The sequence below is a fragment of the Stenella coeruleoalba genome, assembly GCF_951394435.1.
Source record: "Stenella coeruleoalba genome assembly, chromosome: 1".
Taxonomy (NCBI): Eukaryota; Metazoa; Chordata; class Mammalia; order Artiodactyla; family Delphinidae; genus Stenella; species Stenella coeruleoalba.
The window spans coordinates 151580946-151602081 of NC_137169.1; the positions used below are offsets into that span (position 1 = coordinate 151580946).

Here is a 21136-nt window from a genome sequence, read left to right on the forward strand (position 1 = left end):
TTTATTTATTTATTTTGGCTGTGTTGGTTTTGTTTTGTTTTTTAACATTTTTATTGGAGTATAATTGCTTTACAATGGTGTGTTAGTTTCTGCTTTATAACAAAGTGTATCAGTTATACATATACATATATCCCCATATCTCTTCCCTCTTGCATCTCCCTCCCTCCCACCCTCCCAGCTGGTCACAAAGCACTGAGCTGATCTCCCTGTGCTATGTGACTGCTTCCCACGAGCTATCTATTTTACATTTGGTAATGTATATATGTCCAGGCCACTCTCTCACTTTGTGCCAGCTTACCCTTCCCACTCCCCATGCCCTCAAGTCCACTCTCTAGCAGGTCTGTGTCTTTATTCCTGTCTTGCCCCTGAGTTCTTCATGACCTTTTTTTTTTTTCTTAGATTCCATATATATGTGTTAGCATATGGTATTTGTTTTTCTCTTTCTGACTTACCTCACTCTGTATAACAGACTCTAGGTCCATCCACCTCACTACAAATAACTCAAGTTCATTTCTTTTTATGGCTGAGTAATATTCCATTGTATATATGTGCCACATCTTCTTTATCCATTCTTCTGTCAATGGACACTTACATTGCTTCCAAGTCCTGGCTATTGTAAACAGAGCTGCAATGAACATTGTGGTACATGACTCTTTTTGGATTATGGTTTTCTCAGTGTATATGCCCAGTAGTGGGATTGCTGGGTCATATGGTAGTTCTATTTTTAGTTTTTTAAGGAACCTCCATACTGTTCTCCATAGTGGCTGTATCAATTTACATTCCCACCAGCAGTGTATGAAGGTTCCCTTTTATCCACACCCTCTCCAGCATTTATTGTTTGTAGATTTTTTGAAGATGGCCATTCTGACTGGTGTGAGATGATACTTGCAGCTCCACTTATTCTACACAGTCAACTTATTTAATTTTGACGCTCACCACTTTTATTCAACATAGTATTGGAAGTCCTAGCCACAGCAATCAGACAAGAAATAAAAGGAATCCAAATTGGAAAGGAAGAAGTAAAACTGTCATTGTTTGCAGATGACATGATACTATATGTAAAAAATCCCCAAGATGCCATCAAAAAAATAATAGTCATCAATGAATCCAGTAAAGTTCTAGGATACAAAATTAATATACAGAAATCTGCTGAATTTCTATACATTAACAATAAACTATCAGAAAGAGCATTTAATAAAACAATCCAATTTCCCATCGCATTAAAAAGAAAAAAATACCTAGAAATCAATCTAACTAAGAAGGTAAAAGACCTATAATTGGACAGCTATAAAACACTAATGAAAGAAATTGAAGACGGCAGAACAAATGGAAAGATATCCCCTGTTCATGGATTGAAAGAATTAATATTGTTAAAATGTCCATAGTACCCAAGGTAATCTACAGATTCAATGCAATCCCTATCAAGATACCAATGGCATTTTTCACAGAACCAGAGAAAATAATTCTAAAATATGTTTGGAAACAAAAGACCCTGAATAGCCAAAACAATGTTGAGAAAGAAGAACAGAGATGAAGGTATCACACTCCCTGATTTCAAACTATACTGCAAAGCTACAGTAATCAAAACAATATGGTACTGGCACAAAAATGGACACATAGACCAATGGAACAGAACAGAGAGCCCAGAAATAAACCCATGCTTACATGGTCAATTAATCTATGACAAAGTAGGCAAGAACATACAATTGGGAAAAGACAGCCTCTTCAATGAATGGTGTTAGTAAACCTTGACAGCTACATGCAAAAGAGTCAAACTGGACTACTTTTTCACACCATAAACACATATAAACTGAAAATGGATTAAAGAATTAAATGTAAGACCTGCAACTATAAAACTCCTAGAAGAAAACATAGCCAGTATGCTCTTTGACATTGGTCTTAGCAATATTTTTTTGATATATCTCCTCACAAGAGAAACAAAACAAAAATAAACAAGTGTGACTACATCAAACTAAAATGCTTTTACACAGTGAAGGAAACTATCAACAAAATGAAAAGGCAGCCTTCTGAATGGGAGAAGATATTGGCAAACTATGTACCTGATAAGGGGTTAATATCCAAATGACATATCTGATAAGGGGTAAATATCCAAAGAACCCATGCAACTCAACATAAAAAAATAGCCTGATTAAAAACTGAGCAGAGGACCTGAATAGACATTTTTCCAAAGAACTCAAATAGATGGCCAATAGCCACATGATAAGATGCTCAGCAACACTAATCATCAGGAAAATGCACAATTAGATAGCACTTCATACCTGTCAGAATGGTTATCATCAAAATGACAACAAATAACAAGTGTTGGCAAAGATGTGGAAAAAAGGCAACTCTAGAGCACTGTTGTTGGAAATGTAAATTAGTAAGCCATTAGGTAAAACAGTATGGAAGTTCCTCAAAAAATTAAAAGTAGAACTACCATAGGATCCAGCAATTTCACTTCTGGGTATTTTTCAGAGGAAAACAAAAACAGAAATTCAAAAGGATGTATGCACCCCTATGTTCATTGCAGTCTTATTTCCAATAGCCATGATATAGAAGCAACCTACATGTCCATCAACAGATGAATGGATTAAAGAGTATGTGATGTATGTGTGTATATACACATACATAAACAATGAAATATTACTCAGCCATACAAAGGAATAAAATCTTGCCATCTGCAACAATATGGATGGACTTAGAGGGTATTATGCTAACTAAAATAAGTCACACAGAGAAAGACAAATACCATATGATTTCACTTATGTGTGGAACCTGAAAAACAAAACAAAACAAATGAACAAACATAACAGAATAGAAACAGACTCATAGATACAGAGAACAAACAGGTGGTTGCCAGAGAGGAGGGGTTTGGAAGGATGAGTAAAACAGGTGAGAATAAGCACTACAAACTTCTAGTTACAAAATAAATAAGTCAAAAGGATGAAATGTACAGCATGGGGAATATAGTTAATAATATTGTAATAATTTTGCATGGTGACAGATATTACTAGACTTTTGTGGTGATCATTTTGCAAATGTATAGAATTATCAAATCACTATGTTGTACACCTGGAACTAACATAGTATTGTGGGTCAATTACACTTCAATTAAAGAAAAAAAGAATGAGTACTTCCTCGTGTATTATCTTCCTCTTTTATTGCTTACCAGTTCCTAATCTATATCCATTTTGCAACTGGGCAGTTTTTCTTTTCTGTTTCTTTCAAAGGAAATTATTTATACATTGTACCAAAATTTTTGTTATATAAAATGTAAATATTTTCCCATCTTTTTAGTTTGTAATATTGTATCATAAGGATGTTTTGTTTTAATGGAGTCAAGTTTTTTTTTTTCCTTTATGACTCTCACTTCCCTCGTCATGCTCAGAACTTTAATTAGCCCAAGGCCATAAAGATATTTTTCTATATTTTCTTCTAATACTTTTGTAGTCTAGAATCATATCTAGGTCTTTAAACCATCTTGAATTTACTTTTGTGAAGTATGATTCCGTTCTTTTTTTCAAATATAAACAAGCAAATTTCTAACTTCTCTGAGCCTCAGTTTCCTTAGTTGTAAAATGAGGGTAATGTATTTACCTCACCAATGCTTTACTAAGATTAAAAGAGATTATGTTTTTAAATTATCTGGCACAGTCCTTGGCATATAAGAAATGTTTACCACACGTTACTTGTATCTGAAAATATATTTAACATACTTAATAAATTGTCATTATGTTAAATATATATAAGTTAATAGTATATTTAAGAATTAATATAATATTTAACAAAAAGCAGGACTACCGCTGTAGATCATGAAAACTACCACTGGAGAAATTCAGTTTTTATACAACAGACAATAGGTTAGTCATATGTAGAAACCATGGCTACCAGGCATTTTGACTGCTTCTAAAGTATGCGAGGTACAGAAGGGTTTTATTATTTATAGAGAATTTACAATATGCCAGGAACTGTTTTAAGCACTATATAGGTATTCTTTCAATGTCCCCTCAAATATAACACTATTAGGTACTTTTATCTCCATTTTCAACTGGGGGAATTGAGGCATGAGAAATTAAGTAATTTTTGTGAGGTTACATAGTAAGTTATCAGTAGAACCAAAGTATGGACCCAGGCAGATTGACTCAAAAGCTAGTGCTCTAGTCACAAGGCTAAGCTGCATCTATAATATCCCCAAAGGTAGGTATTATTCCCCCAAACAAAAGAAGACTCCAAACTTAGGGAAGTAAAGTCATTTGTCCAAAGTTCAAAACCAACTTTATTGACCAAGTCTTTCGACTCCTGACACCAGTTCCAATTAGACGATCTCTGATGTTAAGCAATAAATACCAAAATGCCTGTAGGCCAGGTACTCTGCTAGAAGCCAGGGATACAGAAATAAACAAAACACAGTTGCTGTCTGCAAGTATACACAATATATTATAAAGTTACAGGAGGAAGGACCCTAAATCAATTGAGGACAAAATGGGGTGAGGCTGGTGAGAGAATACTTCTAAGAGGAAGTGATGTTTGAACTATTTAAATGAACCCAAACAGACAGAGAGAGGTGACCTTGAGCATAGAGAAAAGTAGAAGGCATGTGAGAGAGAACACCCTCTATAAATCATCATTGGATGGTATATTAAATAATAATTCTCAACTTCTACAGAATATAATTTTCATAGGAAAGGGCTTTCTCTGGAATACTGAAAACAAAACAAAAAAGATGTACACAGAAAACTGTAGTATTTCAGCCTAGATGAAAACTTTGACTCCATAAAAGCTCATTTGTAATTTGTCCTTAGTCGATCCTCAAATATTAATAATGGGATATAGTGGGCCCTTCTTCCAGTGTACTCATAATATTCTTCATAACAGTCACATGATAAAAACTTGATAAAAACGCACTTTACCTATACTACAGCAGGGATATCCAAAATAAGGCAAAATCAAAAGAATTCCTCTCAAACTCAGTTTTGTTATGAATAGTGCTGGATTTGCAATTATAGAGTTATAGAAATGAACAGAATTATAAAGGTTATCTACTTCAATTCTCTCATTTCAGATGAGACTGAAACCAAGAAAGATAAAATTATTTGTCCAAAATGACATGGCTATACACAGTTGGCAGAACCCACATATTCTGTCTTTAAGAAAGCTACAATGAAGGGACCTTTTAAAATCCATTTTATTTGAAGCTTAACGTGCGATTTAGCATGGGGTTAAAAAACTACTGTGCCCATTTAAAGACATGAGTTTCCATGTTGCCAAAGACTCCAAAGAAACATACTTACTTAGACAGTCTTTCAATGGTCTGCATGTGAACATTATTATGGGTTTGGGAAAGCACAGCTTCATGCTGAGCACATTTCAAACAAAGACCACCAACACGGTTAGAAATATTAGCAGCAAGAAGAGACTCTTTATGCTTTAGTCGCTCTTTAAGATCTTCACAATTTTTCTGATATTCAACTAGGTCTTTCCTAAAAAGAAGGGAAAAAAGTTCCAGCAAATGGCCAGGTAAAAGTATACTACTTCTAAATGTATCATCATAGTAATAACTACTATCATTTACTGGTGCTTACCTTATTAGGTGCTTTACATACAGTACCTTATTAGTTCTTACCACAGCCCTCAAGTGTAGGTGTGATTATCCTAATTGACACTTTGAATAAAATGAGCCTTGAAAATATTAAATTTCAAGTTGTTTTAGGATTTTAACAGATTAGTCTGCCTCTGATACTGGCTTTTTTTTCACAGGATCCTATCTCCACACAAAAAAATAAAACTCCAAACACAAATCCTAAATAGTTTCTCTTAATAAAGGGGTGGAGCAACATAACACAATATCCTTGAATTGAGGGAAATACCCTATTTCAAATGTTCACCCCTTAAAATTTGTAAAGACAACCTTAAAAGATCACATAAAGAAAATGGATTTTATGCATGAGTAATTTATTACTGTTCATTTTTCTTCAGTAAAAAAAAAAAGAAAATTATCCATAGAGACACAGATGTAGAGAACAAACGTATGGACACCAAGGGAGGAAAGCAGTGGGTGGGGGAGCAGTGGTGGTGGTGGGATGAATTGGGAGATTGGGATTGACATATATACACTAATATGTATAAAATAGATAACTAATAAGAACCTGCTGTATAAAAAAATAAATAAAATAAAATTCAAAAAAAATTATCTAATCTACAAAGAACTGCTTCAAAAGAGAGTGGGCTACAGAAAGAAGTTAGAACTTGCCAGACATAAGATTTCATAAGTAGCAGCTATTAGCTGGAAATATGCAACTTGGTAAAGAAAGGGCTGAGGAACTGTGTGTGTGTGCTCTTTGTTTGTTTTAATGGGATAGCTCTTGGATGAGGTTTTTCTCCAAGTTGACTTGTCAAGGATTAAAAGACCAGTATATGGGTTGTATTTTCCTCCCCCTGCCCAAAAAAGCTTTGGTAAAGTCAACTTGGGTAACTGAGCTTCCTTGCATACACATCCCTTTCATGTTGTATTTTTTTTAAAACTTCCTAACTTAAAAAGGAAAAAGTTGTTCTTAAATTCTTAGACTGCTGAAGGCAGGCACTTTATCTCTGGCTCAGACTACTCTCTGCTGTTTCTATTAAATTCAGAGATTTATAGCCATCCTAATTTGTTCACTGTCACAAAGGAGAAGCCAATAATCAAGACACCTGGCTGTCACATACTACCTCGACTCTTGGGATTTAGGGGGCTTTGAGACAGCCTGGGAGAGGTGGGAAAGATCTACAGGAAATCTAAGGGTTAAAAAAAGCTAATCTAATGACACGCTGAAGCAGAAAAATAGGAGCTGTTGATGTCCTATTCCCAAGATGATATCTACAACATAATAAGTTTTCTTTCTACTTATCATGTAGAAAAAGTCTGACTTTCAAAGGCTTAAAAAGAACTTTAGAAGTACATTCCAAAGTCAGAGTCTCCATTACTATTTCTGTCAGGTTCAAATTCAAAACACTCAAGTAGATTCAGTTACATGAAATGGCAAAAAGAAAATTAAAAACAAATAGGTAACATAAAACCAGAGTTTATAAGAGTAGTGATTTTATTTCTTTCTTTAAGAAAATGCTTCTTTAAATAATCTTAAATTATACTAAAAGAAAATGAGGAAACAGAAGAATGCAGGAAACAAAGTCTGGTCCATTGCAAAGTGACGTTTTAATGTAATTAAAGATTGCATAGTTGAATTGTGAATGAGACAAAATAAGTCACATTCCCAAAAATATAATGACCTAGAAATATATCACTTTAAAAACTGAAGAACCAAAACACAATAGAAATCAACATATAGCAAATCAAGAAACCAAAAATTAGATCACCTTTTAAAAGTTTAGGTTTCTTCATGAAAGCTCTAGTAAAGATCTCTAGAGAAATCCTCAACCTTATGAGGCATGAAAAGCATAAGAGTATATTAAAATAAATGAATAATAACATTTGCAACAAAAGCCATGAGTTCTGGTTCTTAGTATTACTCTAGTTATGTCTCTAGACAATGTACAGCCTGGAAGATGTTAAATTTTATTTCAAATTGGACTTATTAAAATAAAATGATAAAAATATTTTAAAGGTTATTCCACTTGAAAATATTTCATTACCACTATTTCAATTAACCTTTAATTAAAAAAAAATAACTCCTATCTTTTCCTACTCATAATATATAACAAAGCACTAATGGTTAATCTATAATATATAGGTTTTATTGGGATTTTTGATAACATATCAAAAAGTACATGAAAATTCATATATACTCAAATTCACCATGTATACAAATACTCAAACTATTATATTATTGTTGCAATTTAAAAATTAGACGAAGACTACCTACAGAGGAAAAAAATACTTGCTTGTAATTTGAAAATTAAAGTGCTTTATTTATACTATTTTATTTTAAAAACATAATTTCCATAAGAGCAGTTTCTGATTCTTTTTTCTATGGGAAAACACAAATATTTTACAACTGATGAAGGGATAAAATTTATAACTTAGCTCACAGTTCTTTGAAATGGAATTTGAAAAAGGACTTCACAAATCCCCTTATCCTTTACCATTCTTAGCAAATTTCATATATTGCATATAAAATATCATCAAGTAATTCCTATACTGACTAAAACTGGCATTTCAGCAAACATTCAAACATATTTTTAAGATCGTTATGGTTTTGCCAATAACTTTAAATAGATGATAATACTTTACCTCAAAAACATCAATTGAGATTCCAGGATTTTACTCTTTTCCTCATAAGTAAGTTTTAGTCTCTCCTTTAGAAAAGAAAAAAAAAAGTATATTTCTCCATGCCCTGTGTTTTATAAGCAAATTTTAATTATTAATATTAAATTCATTTCTTTTTACCCAAGAGGAAAATCATTGTGTCCCCTCTGGAATCACTTTCCCTAGTCCACCCCAAATACTCTTATTTTTATTGAGCGGAAGCCTGCAGAGAATTACTGAGTCATAAAATGGTGATTACTAACAAAATTGTTTTTTCAAAATTGCATACATCAGTTCTTATTTTTAAAAAAGTGTGACTCTAGGCAAAACCAATTATAACCTGTAAGGTCCATGAAGACAAGAATCAAATCTTCCTGGAATCTCCCATTGTGACTGCTGCATAGCTGACATACCAAAAAATATGTGCCGGATGAATGATAAAAAGGATACTATAAATCACAGGACGACAGACCAAAGTGATATACAATCTACAAGCCTCTGCTGATATCCAGTTTTTCTTTAATTCAACATATATTTATTGGGTTTCTACGACGAAGACACCACTAACCTCCAGGAGATTTAAGAAGGAACAGAAAGACAGATGAACAATTACAACTATTTATAATTTACTCTAATGAAAATACAGAAGGTAAAATGAAATCAGAAAGGCAGGAACTTGTAATTCAGCTGAAGAGAAGTACAGAAGCCTTCATTGGAGGAGATGCAAAGATTGAAGGATGATTTCCAATAGAGCAAAAGGCACAGAAGCTGGAGAAGGCATGCTATATATTTGGCCAATCAGTATCACTAGAATGTAGAATGCTAGGTGGAAGAGTAGATAGAGATGGGCTGATTAGGTAAGGTGGTCAGTGAGAAGAATAAAAATATGAAGACTTTTATTTAGTCTATACAACTAAATAAAAGTCTCTATGTAGTTGATGTATTAGATGGACACTGAAATCTTTTTATCAGTATTGAATCTTAAATTACTCTGAAGCATGGAAAAAGGGGATCATCACAAATGAAGACATTGCAAATAAACATCAATAGTTGAGAGATAAATGCATGAACAAGAGAAATCAAGCAACAAAGATAGAAAAGATTTAGTACAAAGCAGTATAAAAGTAAAATTGACAGAATTTTTTTCTCTTTAGTGTTAAATTTTATTTATTTATTTTTCTATAAATTTATTTATTTTATTTATTTAGTTTTGGCTGCATTGGGTCTTTGTTGCTGCGTGCGGGCTTTCTCTAGTTGTGGTGAGCGGGGGCTACTCTTCATTGAGGTGCGCAGGCTTCTCACTGTGGTGGCTTCTCTTGTTGTGGAGCATGGGCTCTAGGCACGCGGGCTCAGTAGTTATGGTTCACAGGCTCTAGAGCGCATGTTCAGTAATTGTGGTGCACAGGCTTAGTTGCTCCGCGGCATATGGGATCTTCCCCAAACAGGGCTTGAACCCATGTCCCATGCATTGGCAGGCGGATTCTTAACCATTGCACTACCAGGGAAGTCTTAGTGTTAAATTTTATTTTGTTTTATTTATTTTTTTATTAAAGTATAGTTGATTTACAATATTGTATATGTTTCAGGTCCACAGCCAAGTGATTTAATTATATACATTTTTTCAGATTACATTCCATTATAGGTTATTATGAGATATTGAATATAATTCCCTGTGCTATACAGTAAATCCTTCTTGCCTATTTATTTTACGCATACGAGTTTGCATCTGTTAATCCCATACTCCTAATTTGTCTCTCCTTCCCTCCCTCGGTAACCATAAGTTTGTTTTCTATGTCTGTGAGTCTATTTCTGTTTTGTATATAGATTCATTTGTATTATTTTTTAGATTTCACATATAAGTGATATGATATAGTGTTTGTATTTGTCTGTCTGACTTACTTCACTAAGTATAATATTCTCTAGGCCCATCCATGTTGCTGCAAATGCAATGTTTCATTCTTTTTATGGCAGAGTAATATTCCATTTTATATATGTGTATATATATATATAAACATATCTTCTTAAGCCAATTGTCTGTTGATGGGTACTTGTTTCCACGTCTTGGCTATTGTAAATAGTGCTGCTATGAACATTCGGGTGCATGTGTCTTCTCAAATATGAGGTTTCATTTTTTTCAGATAAATACCCAGGAGTGGGATTGCTGGATCATATGGTAGCTCTATTTTGAGTTTTTTAAGGAACCTCCATCCTGTTTCCCATAGTGGCTGCACCAGTTTACATTCCCTCCAACAGTGTATGAGGGTTCCCTTCTCTCCATACCCTCTCCAGCATTTATTATTTGTAGACGTTTTGCCTCTCACTGTTGTGGCCTCTCCTGTTGCGGAGAATAGGCTCTGGATGCACAGGCTCAGTGGCCATGGCTCACAGGCCCAGCCGCTCCACGGCATGTGGTATCTTCCCGGACCCGGGCACGAACCCATGTCCCCTGCATCGGCAGGCGGACTCTCAACCACTGCACCACCAGGGAAGCCCCTATTTGTAGACTTTTTGATGATGGCTATTCTGACCAGTGTGAGGTGATAACTCATGGTGGTTTTGATTTGTATTTCTCTAACAATCTCTTTTCATGTGCCTGTTGGTTATCTGTATGTCTTCTTTGGGAAAATGTCTATTTAGGTCTTCTGCCCATTTTTTTTATTGGGTTGTTTGTTTTTTTGATATTGAGTTACATTACCTGTTTGTATTTTTGGATATTAACCCCTTGTTGGTCACATCATTTGTAGATATTTTCTCCTTTTCCATAGGTTTTGTTGCTGGTTTCCTTTGCTGTGCAAAAGCTTTTAGGTCCCACTTGTTTATTTTTGCTTTCATTTTTTTTGCCTTGGGAGACTGATCTAAGAAAATATTGCTACAATTTATGTCAGAGAATGATTTGCCTATGTTCCCTTCTAGGCTTTCTATCATGTCATGTAAAGTTGACAGAATTTCATGATTGAATAGATGTGGGGGAGAAAAAGACATTAAAAATAACCCTGGGTTGCTGAATTGAGCAACCAGGTGAAAGCTGATGCTAAAGATTTTTCCAGACTGAGAAAAGGAGGTAAATAGAACCATTAAAATGTTCAACTAATTCAAAAGAAGGCAGAAAAAAAAGGTGAAGAAATAGTAGATGGGAAAAAAAAGACACAGCGAGATAGTGGATTTAAACCCAATTATATAAATAATCACATTTAAAGGAAAGATATTGTCAGATTGGATAAAAAAAAGCAAAACTCAACTATATGCTGTCCACAAGAAACCCATATTAAATATGAAAATACAACTATGTTAAAAGTAAAAGGATAGGGAAAAAATACCGTGCTAACACTACTTTCAAAATAAAGTAGGAATCAGTCAAAATACAAAAAACCATGTGCTTTTCTCTATACCAGCATTGAGGAGTTATAAAATGAAAAATTTTAAATATGTATGTTGTTTATGATAATATCATAACTAGTCTAGAAATTAATTCTAAAGAAAGATGTGTAAGACCTTTACTCAGAAATTATAAAAGATTATTGACAAAAATTAAAGATGACCTAAATAGAGTGATACATGATTTTAATATTTCACAATATATTACTATAAAGATATCAATTCCTCCCCCCAAAAAATGACCTATACCTTAAAATGTAATCTCAATCAAAACCACTTAATGGCTTTTTGAAACTTGACAAATTAACTCTAAAATGTACTTGTAAATGCAAAAGGCAAGAAACAGTCAGGACATTCTTCAGGTCAATGAACAATGTTGGAAGACTTGGTCTACCAGATGCAGGGTTATAAGAGTCAAGACAGAATAGTAGTAGCACAAAGAAGTAGTAGCACAGACACCAAGGAAATAAAACACAAAGCCCAGAAACAGACTCACACATATACACACACCTGATTTATAACAAATGTGGCAGGCGAATGATTGTCTTTTCAACAGTGGTGCTGTGATATATAAATAACCCTATGGAAGAAGTAACCCCCTACACTTCACATCAGATACAAAAATAAATTCCATGTACACTGTAGTTCTAAATGTAAAAAGCAAGATTATAAAGTTTCTGAAAGATAATATAGGAGAATATCTTCATGACTTGGGGGTAGGGAAACACTTTTTATATAGGACACAAAAGGCACTAAAAAAATAAAGGGAAAACACTGATAAGTTGGACCACATTAAAATTAAGAAATTCTAATCAAGAAAGAGAAAACGAAAACTCTCAAGAGAGTTCCAAGGCAAGCCATAAAAGTAAGAAAATATGTTTTAACAGATATAACTAACAAAGGGCTTGTATCCATAATATATTAAGAACTTCAAAAAAACATTGTCAGATAATTCAAAACAATAAGTAGGATATTAGAACAGGCATCTCACAAAAGAGCACATCAAATGGCCAATAAATATATGAGAAGATATTCAATCACATGAGTAATCAGAGAAATGAAAATGAAAATCACAATGAGATGGCACTACAAGCCCATCAGAAAAACAGAATATCAAGTGTTGGCAAGGATACAGGGCAATGGTATCACTCATATGCTGCTGACAGAAGTGTAAACTGGTAAAAACCACCTTGGAAAAGTTTGCCCTTATCTCTCAAATCGAACATATATATACACTACGACCAACAGTGCCACACCAAGGTACATACCCAACGTAAATGTATACAATGCACACCAATAGAATAAAAGAATATTCATAGCAAAAATATTCACAATAGCCCCAAACTGAAAAAATATAAATGTCTTTCAACAATAGAATGGATACATAGATTGTGTTATAGTCATACAGTAGACCCATCAATGAAAATAAACAAACTTCTAACACATGCAACTACATGTATGAATCTATCAAATATAATGTTGAACAAAAAAGTCTAGACAAAAAAGAATATGTACTATGTGATTCAATTTATGTAATGTTTTAAAAGGCAGGCAGAAATCAATTCGAGTGTTTGGGGATCATGCTTAGAGATCAATTTTCATAAAAGTCAAGATAGTGATTAGCTTTAAGAGAATGAAGGGGCAGTGACTGGGAGAGGGCATGAACAGGGCTTCTGGGACATGGTAATGTTAGACACCTTACAGGTGACAATTATATGCTTGTTGATTTGGAGATATATCATTAAGTACATTTTTGTTTTGCATACTTTTCTGAATTTATGTTAAATTGTTTCATTAGAGGGCTTCCCTGGTGGTGCAGTGGTTGACAGTCCGCCTGCCAATGCAGAGGACATGGGTTCGTGCCCCAGTCCGGGAAGATACCACATGCCGCGGAGTGGCTGGGCCTGTGAACCATGGCCGCTGAGCCTGCGCATCCGGAGCCTGTGCTCCGCAACAGGAGAGGCCCGCGTAACGCAAAAAAAAAAAAAAAAAAAAAAAAAAAATTGTTTCATTAGAAAAATCAAAGGATGGTATGATCAACTAATGTACATATTACAGAATGCTGCTCCAAGGTTCAGGAAGATGAGGACTGATATGTGGAGGTTATTAATGACCTTGAAAAGAAACATTTTAGGGGAATATAGGTGGGGAGAAGCTCAAATAAAGTATGTTGAAGAGAGAATGGCAGGTGAAGAACAGAGGCATGAGTATAGACAACTGTTTGGAAAGACGTTGGTATGAAGGGGAGCAACTGGGTGATAGTTCAAAGGAAATGTAGGACGAAGAGAATATATTTTGTGTTTGTTTGCTTTGTAGATGGGAGCTAGTAAAGCACATATTTGGCTGAAAATAAACCAGTCATGAGGGATAAAAGATACAAGAACAAGAGGAGGTAAGTGTAAGAGTGAAATCCTTGAAAAAAGTGAGAAAGATTTGGAATACAAAGCACACAAATGCACACAGATGTGACCTTTGACACACACAGGATAAAAAAAATGAACCTATAATAGTTATAAATAGAACAATAAGAGAAGACATAAGAGGGAAAATAATTCTAATGTGGGAAAAGGAGGAATGGAAGCATGTAATCAGGGAAGGTAGAATGGGAGGGGACACTTGAACTAAGTTTGGCAGGCTGGAAACATTTCAATATGTAGAGGATAAGAAGGAAACATTTTAGGTAGGGATGATTGCATAAACCAAAGTCAATTCTTCAAAGAGAAATGGAATTGGGAAATAAGTTTATGAAGTAGCAAGTAGTGAGTGGTCTGCATGCTTATAGCCAATACTTGTGAACGTGACAGAAGAGTGAGAAGTGAGTCTGGAAATGTAGTTTTAAGTAAATTGTAGATGGCTTGGGAGATTGGTCTTAATCCTATGGGTATTAAGTAGATATTATAGTTTATTCAGCTGGAAAAAAACATATAATTTAGTCTTTCAGATTTTTTTTTTTAAAGAAAGGAACTCTTTCCTAAATAGTAGAATAAAGCTTGGATTAGGGAATGAGAAAGAACAGGGAGATTTGGGCCAGAAAGAGCCTTTAGAAAACTAACAACACCTGTAGATGATAATGACAGCAGAACTGTGATTCCCTCTATATTCCCTAGAACATTCCATTTTTGGTGTTGTTTTTACCCAGATCAGAGGATTTAAAAGTATCATTTGATCTTAAAATAGAATTATTTTAGACTCTTTGGGAAATTAGGACATTCAAAAGCATCTGTGTATAGGGGGAATTTAGAAAGCCACAAACAAGCCCAGGGAAAATGCATGCTCAGGAAAGTCCTAAGAAGACCTGAAGCTTTCACTCAGGCTTATCTCTAGGCTCAGAGCAAGCCTAGCTGAATGGTGAAGACCAGCACAGCCAAACTGCAAAGACTTGGAGAGTTGGTTCTTCTATTTTGGGAGGCTTTTTGGTGTTTTTCTTGTTGTTGTTTGTTTCAGCTCCTGGCAAAGAAATCTGTCAAACATCAGCTGACTATGAGCTAATGAAACAGAGACCTCAATGATCACACGTGACAAGGAATAGTTTCTACAGAAATAGTTTGGAAAACTCTTAAAACAAAAGGACTACTACAGCCTTCAACAATAAAAAAGACAAAAAACCTTAAAAAAATGGGATATCTGATTTCCAGAGTTACCACAGTATAACACTTCAATGCTCAATTTTCAACAACAAAAAAAATCACCAGGCATACAAAGAAAGAGGAAAACATGGCTCACTCAATGAAATAGAATAAATTTACAGGAACCATGCTTATGAAACTATAGACATCAGACTTACTAGACCAAAACTTTAAAACTGTCTTAAATATGCTCAAAATGCTAAGAGAAAACATGGACAAAGAACTAAAGGAAGTCAGGAAAACAATTTATAAAAGGGAACCAAACTAATTCTGGAGATGAAAACAACTAAAACTAAAATGAAAAATTCACTAAAGAGATTTTAGGGAAGATATGGGCAGCAGAACAAAGAATCAGTAAATCTGAAGATAGGAAAATTGAAATTATTGAGTCTGAGAAGCAGACAGAAAAAAGAATGAAGAATTACCAAATGATCCAACAATTCCATTTCTGAGTATATACCCAAATGCCTTGAAAGTAGGGCCTCAAACAGATACTTGTGCATCAATGTTCATAGCAGCCTTATTCACAATAGCCAATAGGCTGAAACCCCCCCAAATCCATTAACAAATGAATGGATAAACAAAGTGTGGTATATATGTACAATGGAATATTATTCACCCTTAAAAAGAAATGAGGGGCTTCCCTGGTGGCGCAGTGGTTGAGAATCTGCCTGCCAATGCAGGGGACACGGGTTTGGGCCCTGGTCTGGAAGGATCCCACATGCCGCGGAGTGACTGGGCCCGTGAGCCACAACTACTGAGCCTGCACATCTGGAGCTTGTGCTCCGCAACAAGAGAGGCCACGACAGTGAGGGGCCCATGCACCGCGATGAAGAGTGGCCCCCACTCGCTGCAACTAGAGAAAGCCCTCACGCAGAAACGAAGACTCAACACAGCCAAAAATAAATAAATAAAATTTTTAAAAAAAGGAATAAAATTATGATACATATTACAACATGGATGAAACTTGAAAACTCTATGCTAAATGAGACAAGCCAGATTAAAGGAGAAATATTATTTGATTCCACTTACGTGAAGTACCTAGAATAGGCAAACTCAACGACAGAAAGTAGAAGAGGTTACCAAGGGTTGCAAGGAGAAGTGAATGGGAGTTGCTGTTTAATGGGTAGAGTTTTTGTTTGGGATAATGAAAAAGTTCTGGAAATGAATAGTGTTGATGTTGCACAACACTGTGAATGTACTTAGTGTAAATAAATTATACACTTAAATTTTTAAATGGTTAAAATAGCAAATTTTGTGTTATATATATTTACCACAATAAAAAAGTACCCAAAAAAGTAGATGCCTAAGAGAAAAGTACCCAAATACTCACCAGTTCTAGTTTCCATTTTTCAGCTTCACTAGCAGATGCAGCTTTGATAATATCTGCATTGCCATGGGAAAATGATCTCTTGGCAGCTTCATCCACCCTAGAATCTTCACCTGTTGTAATCCAAGAATTCTGTATATGTCCCTAAAATAAAATGTGAAAGTACTTGCATTCAACCTTTAACTTTAAATCAATATACATACTTTACAAATGGAATACTGATTATTATCTGTGATGAAAGGAATAAGAAAAAGAGCAGATGCTTCTAAATACAAATCAAGAATTATTTTACATTTTCAAGCTATTAGGGTCATATTCCAAATAAGTGTTACAAAGTCACACTCCTATCGGTACAGGCAATAATGTAAATGAGCAAAGAGGGCTAGATATCAGTATATTGAACAAATGAACTTATCTCTTACTTCTTTGAAGACATACACTCTTGAAACACATAAACCTCTCTTGGTTTGTTTTTCATTTTCCACATTTCATAAAGGCATGACTACTACTACTAATAATACATATGATGTTTATGTTTACTATGTGCCAGACACCGTTTTATGTCTTCCACATATATTAACACATTTAAGCATTACAACAATCCTATGAGAGAATTTTCACTGTTATCTCCATTTTATAGATGGGGAAACTGAGTCACACAGAGTAACTGCTAAAAGTCACAGAGGTAGAAAGCGGCTAATAGGTGGCAGAGCTAGGATCTGAATCCTGGCATTCTAGCTCCAAAGTCCTAAACCACTATGCTCTTCTGCCTTTTCAGAAAATTATTTCTCTTCAATAAGAAAAACAGTGCATGGTGATAAATAGAACTGACATGCAGCCTGAACGTCAAGGACTCAGAAAGTAATGGTTGGGACCATGACAGAGCAACCAAAGGAAGTAGTCACTACTCAGTTTCAGTCAATTGCTACCATGTGGGAATACCAACTCACATTACCAAAATATCTTTTGATTTTTAAAAAGATGAGGCAGATATCTGGCTCTTCAACTGAAACAGTGTTAAATATTGAGTCAGTTTTTCAAACAAACAAAACATGCCTACAGACTGAATTTGGTGAACCCACTGTCAGCTTGCGAAGTTTGGCATTCTTTCAACATTCAATGAAATAAGCAGCCCAAAGAACTGGGTGATTTATGTGTGAATCAAGAACTAAGATACTTATATTAATTTATTCAACAAGTAATTATTGAACTCCTGCTAAGGGCCAAGGAACACAGTAGTATTAATAAGAGAGGACATGTCCCCAAACACAGAAGTATACTGCAGTGTCATATGTTAGAATGTAGTAAACTGCATTCATCCAAAGTAGTATTCTGAGATTCTATTCCATATTCTTTGGGAAGTTCAGTTTAATGCAAACATCTGTGTAGTACCTGCTATGTTCAGGCACTGTGCTAAAAGCTTGGGGAGGGGGGTAAAAATGAGCAAGACCAATATTATCCTCAAGGAGTTTACAGACTAATGAAGAAGAGAAACACCCAAGCAGATAATTTCAATTTAACAAGGCAAGTACTAGGCCAGAGGTATGCATGGGGGACTACACCAGAACAGAAGAGGGATACTAAGAGCAACTGGAGATTCAAGGAAAGTTTTCTGGAGAAGTTTTGACACTGGTATGATATCTGAAGGGTGAAAAAGAGTAAGCTAGATGGGAAGGGCATGCCAAGAAGAGAGAACATCATGAGAAAACTCACAGAGGCGTGAAACAGCATAGTGCCTGCCAGAGACCTGTAGGCAATTCAGCATTACTAAAGGCTGAAGCACAAGGCAATGAATGTCAGAAGATGAAGCTCTAACTGTTCACAACAGCCAAAATATGGAAACAACCTAAATGTCCATCGACAGATGAATGGATAAAGATGATGTTGTACATATATACAATGGAATACTACTCAGCCATAAAAAAGAATGAAATAATGCCATTTGCAGCAACATGGATGCAACTAGAGACTATCATACTAAGTAAGTCAGAAAGAGAAAGACAAATACCATATGATATCACTTATATGTGGAATCTAAAATATGGCACAAGTGAACCTATCTACAAAACAGAAACAGACTCACAGACATAGAGAACAGACTTGTGGTTACCAAGGGGGAGGAGGGAGGGAGAGGGAGGGACTGGGACTCTGGGGTTGGTAGACGCAAATTATTACATTTAGAATAGATAAATAACAAGGTCCTAATGTATAGCACAGGGAACTATATTCAATATCCTGTGATAAACCATAATGAAAAAGAATATAAAAAAAGAATGTCTGTATGTGTATAACTGAGTCACTTTGTGTACAGCAGAGTTTGGCACAGCATTGTAAATCAACTATACTTCAATAAAAATATTAAAAAACAAAAAAAGGAAGAAGCTAGAGAGTTAAATAAGGGTCTGAAAGGTAAAGCGTGCAATGTTAATAAGCTTGAACTTGATTCTGTAGGTAGGGAAAAAAATCACCCAAGATGTGATTGCATTCAAAATAGTCTTGCAGAGCAATGAAGGAGGGTGGTACTAATTTCCTATGGAGAAATTGGAGACAGTATGTAGACTATAGATCACTGACTTCTGATATAAAATATTGTTATTCTTTGGAAAGAAGTGCTAATCTAATTGACACTTTGTTCTTTCACAGATAGCTTTTAAAAAACTCGAATGATATTTGACCAAGATTTCAAAAATCAAATTACATTTACATCCCTGAAGATCACTGAAAACCTTTGATTTCTTAACTGAGGGGAGGGGTTGGAATGGACGGGGATGAGAAGAGACATGGAAAGAAATGGCTCAGAAATTTTCTACTTTAAAAAAAATCTCCTAGATCTTTGATTGACCACACATGCCAAATTTTCTAATAAAAAGCATATTTTAATATAATTTTTTGAACTCTCAAGAAAAGCCCCTTAAGAAGGAAAAATGATGAAAAATGAAGATGGAAATGAAATACTCTTTGAATGGTTTTAGTTTTTTAGAAATAATCTGCTTGCTTCTTCAACTGCTAGGTCATAAACTAGGCTAAAAGCTCAAAGTCATGTAGGCTGCCATCCAAGTCCCAGTCCATGTCAAACGAAGATGGTTTGGTTCAATATTGACAAGCTATTCCTAATCTAGGCAGAAAGGCAGTGTAATTCGAGGCCAGGTAGATGGATTTGTGGAGTCAGATAGTCCTTTGTTTGAGTCCCAGCTTTGTGACATTAGACCAGTTGCTTTGGTTACTTAACTGCTGTGTACCTTAATTTAATCACCTGAAAATAGATATAACAACACCTGCCTTGTGTGGCTATCATAAAATGGAAATAATATAATGTAAAGAAAGTACTTGATACAGTACCTGGCATATCACAGCCATGTAGTCATCAATAAATACTAATGATTACTATATAACTATCTCAATTGTTTTTCCAAAGAAAGCATTAAGAAACTTTGAAAATATATATTCAAATCTGCCAACAGCTTTGGCAAGATTTACCATCAACACGGTAATAGGCTCATTAAAAAGAGTGCAGAAAAAAAAGAAGATAATATCTCTTGATCTGTTTATATTCAAGATATTCTAAATAGTTTCATTTACCTCAAAACTCTCAATACAACACCATGCATAGGTTGCTGAAATGCCTCAATTCACCTACACAAGTAAAAAGTGGGGGCAACAATTCTGTAACAACAAAATAACACAGAAGACTAACATTAAAATAGATATCAAGGTCACCTGACACATCCTCAACAACCGTTTCAATATTAGCACTATGTTTTAGCTCATGTGAATGTTTAAACAAAAACCTCTCTACAACTTTATCCTTTCTATAATCTGTATATCTGTAGTTTTCTTTAGCAAGTTTCCTTTGTTCACATGGCAAAGCATGTGAGCGTTTACCATCATTTCCTTCCCCTTTTGCATTACTCACTTCTCTTGCCCTCTGATTCACTTGTCTGCCTAATTTCCTTTCTTATTTCACTTCCCCATCTTCCACTTCTTTCCATTGTATAAATATTGAAGACTATGAATAACTGAGTCACTGTTCGCTGCATATTTGGAGGAAAAGCAAAAGAATATATTTATTTTAAAAATGAACTTACTTCTAAGTACTTTCTATAAGGCTATATCATTTTCAAATTGACACCAAAATAATAAGAAACTAAGATGAAATTTTTAAGTACTAATATTACTAACATAATAATATAAGCTGTGATTAACTACATCCCATAGCAAAAGAGTAAAAAACATTTTTAAGGCAAAAGTATCTCTGATAATTCATAAAAAGATATTAAGCTTAAACTTTATTTAAATATCATCATAAAAATTTTATGTCACAGAATTATAGAGATCATCTAATTCTCTGTTCCTCAAAATGTGCTCCACTGATACTAGACTCACTTTGGCAGCTTGCTAATAATTCATATTTTTAACTCAAAGACTTAGCCCAGACCAACTGAATCAGACTCTCAGGGAACGAAGCCCAGGATCTGCACTGTCAGCAAATATCCCAAGTGACTGTCATTCACATTAAAGATTAAGAACTGCTAATATTGGTGAATTTCTCAAAAGCCAATAAATAAA

General features: G+C 34.7%; 1 protein-coding gene across 1 annotated transcript in view; it reads right to left on the reverse strand.

Annotated features, from left to right (window-relative positions):
* SDCCAG8 (SHH signaling and ciliogenesis regulator SDCCAG8) overlaps positions 1 to 21136 on the reverse strand; it is a 261817-nt gene that overhangs the window by 205632 nt on the left and 35049 nt on the right. The window contains 3 exon segments of the mRNA XM_079904984.1: positions 5292 to 5480; positions 8225 to 8289; positions 16574 to 16714. Coding sequence (XP_079761110.1) covers positions 5292 to 5480; positions 8225 to 8289; positions 16574 to 16714 — 395 coding nt within the window.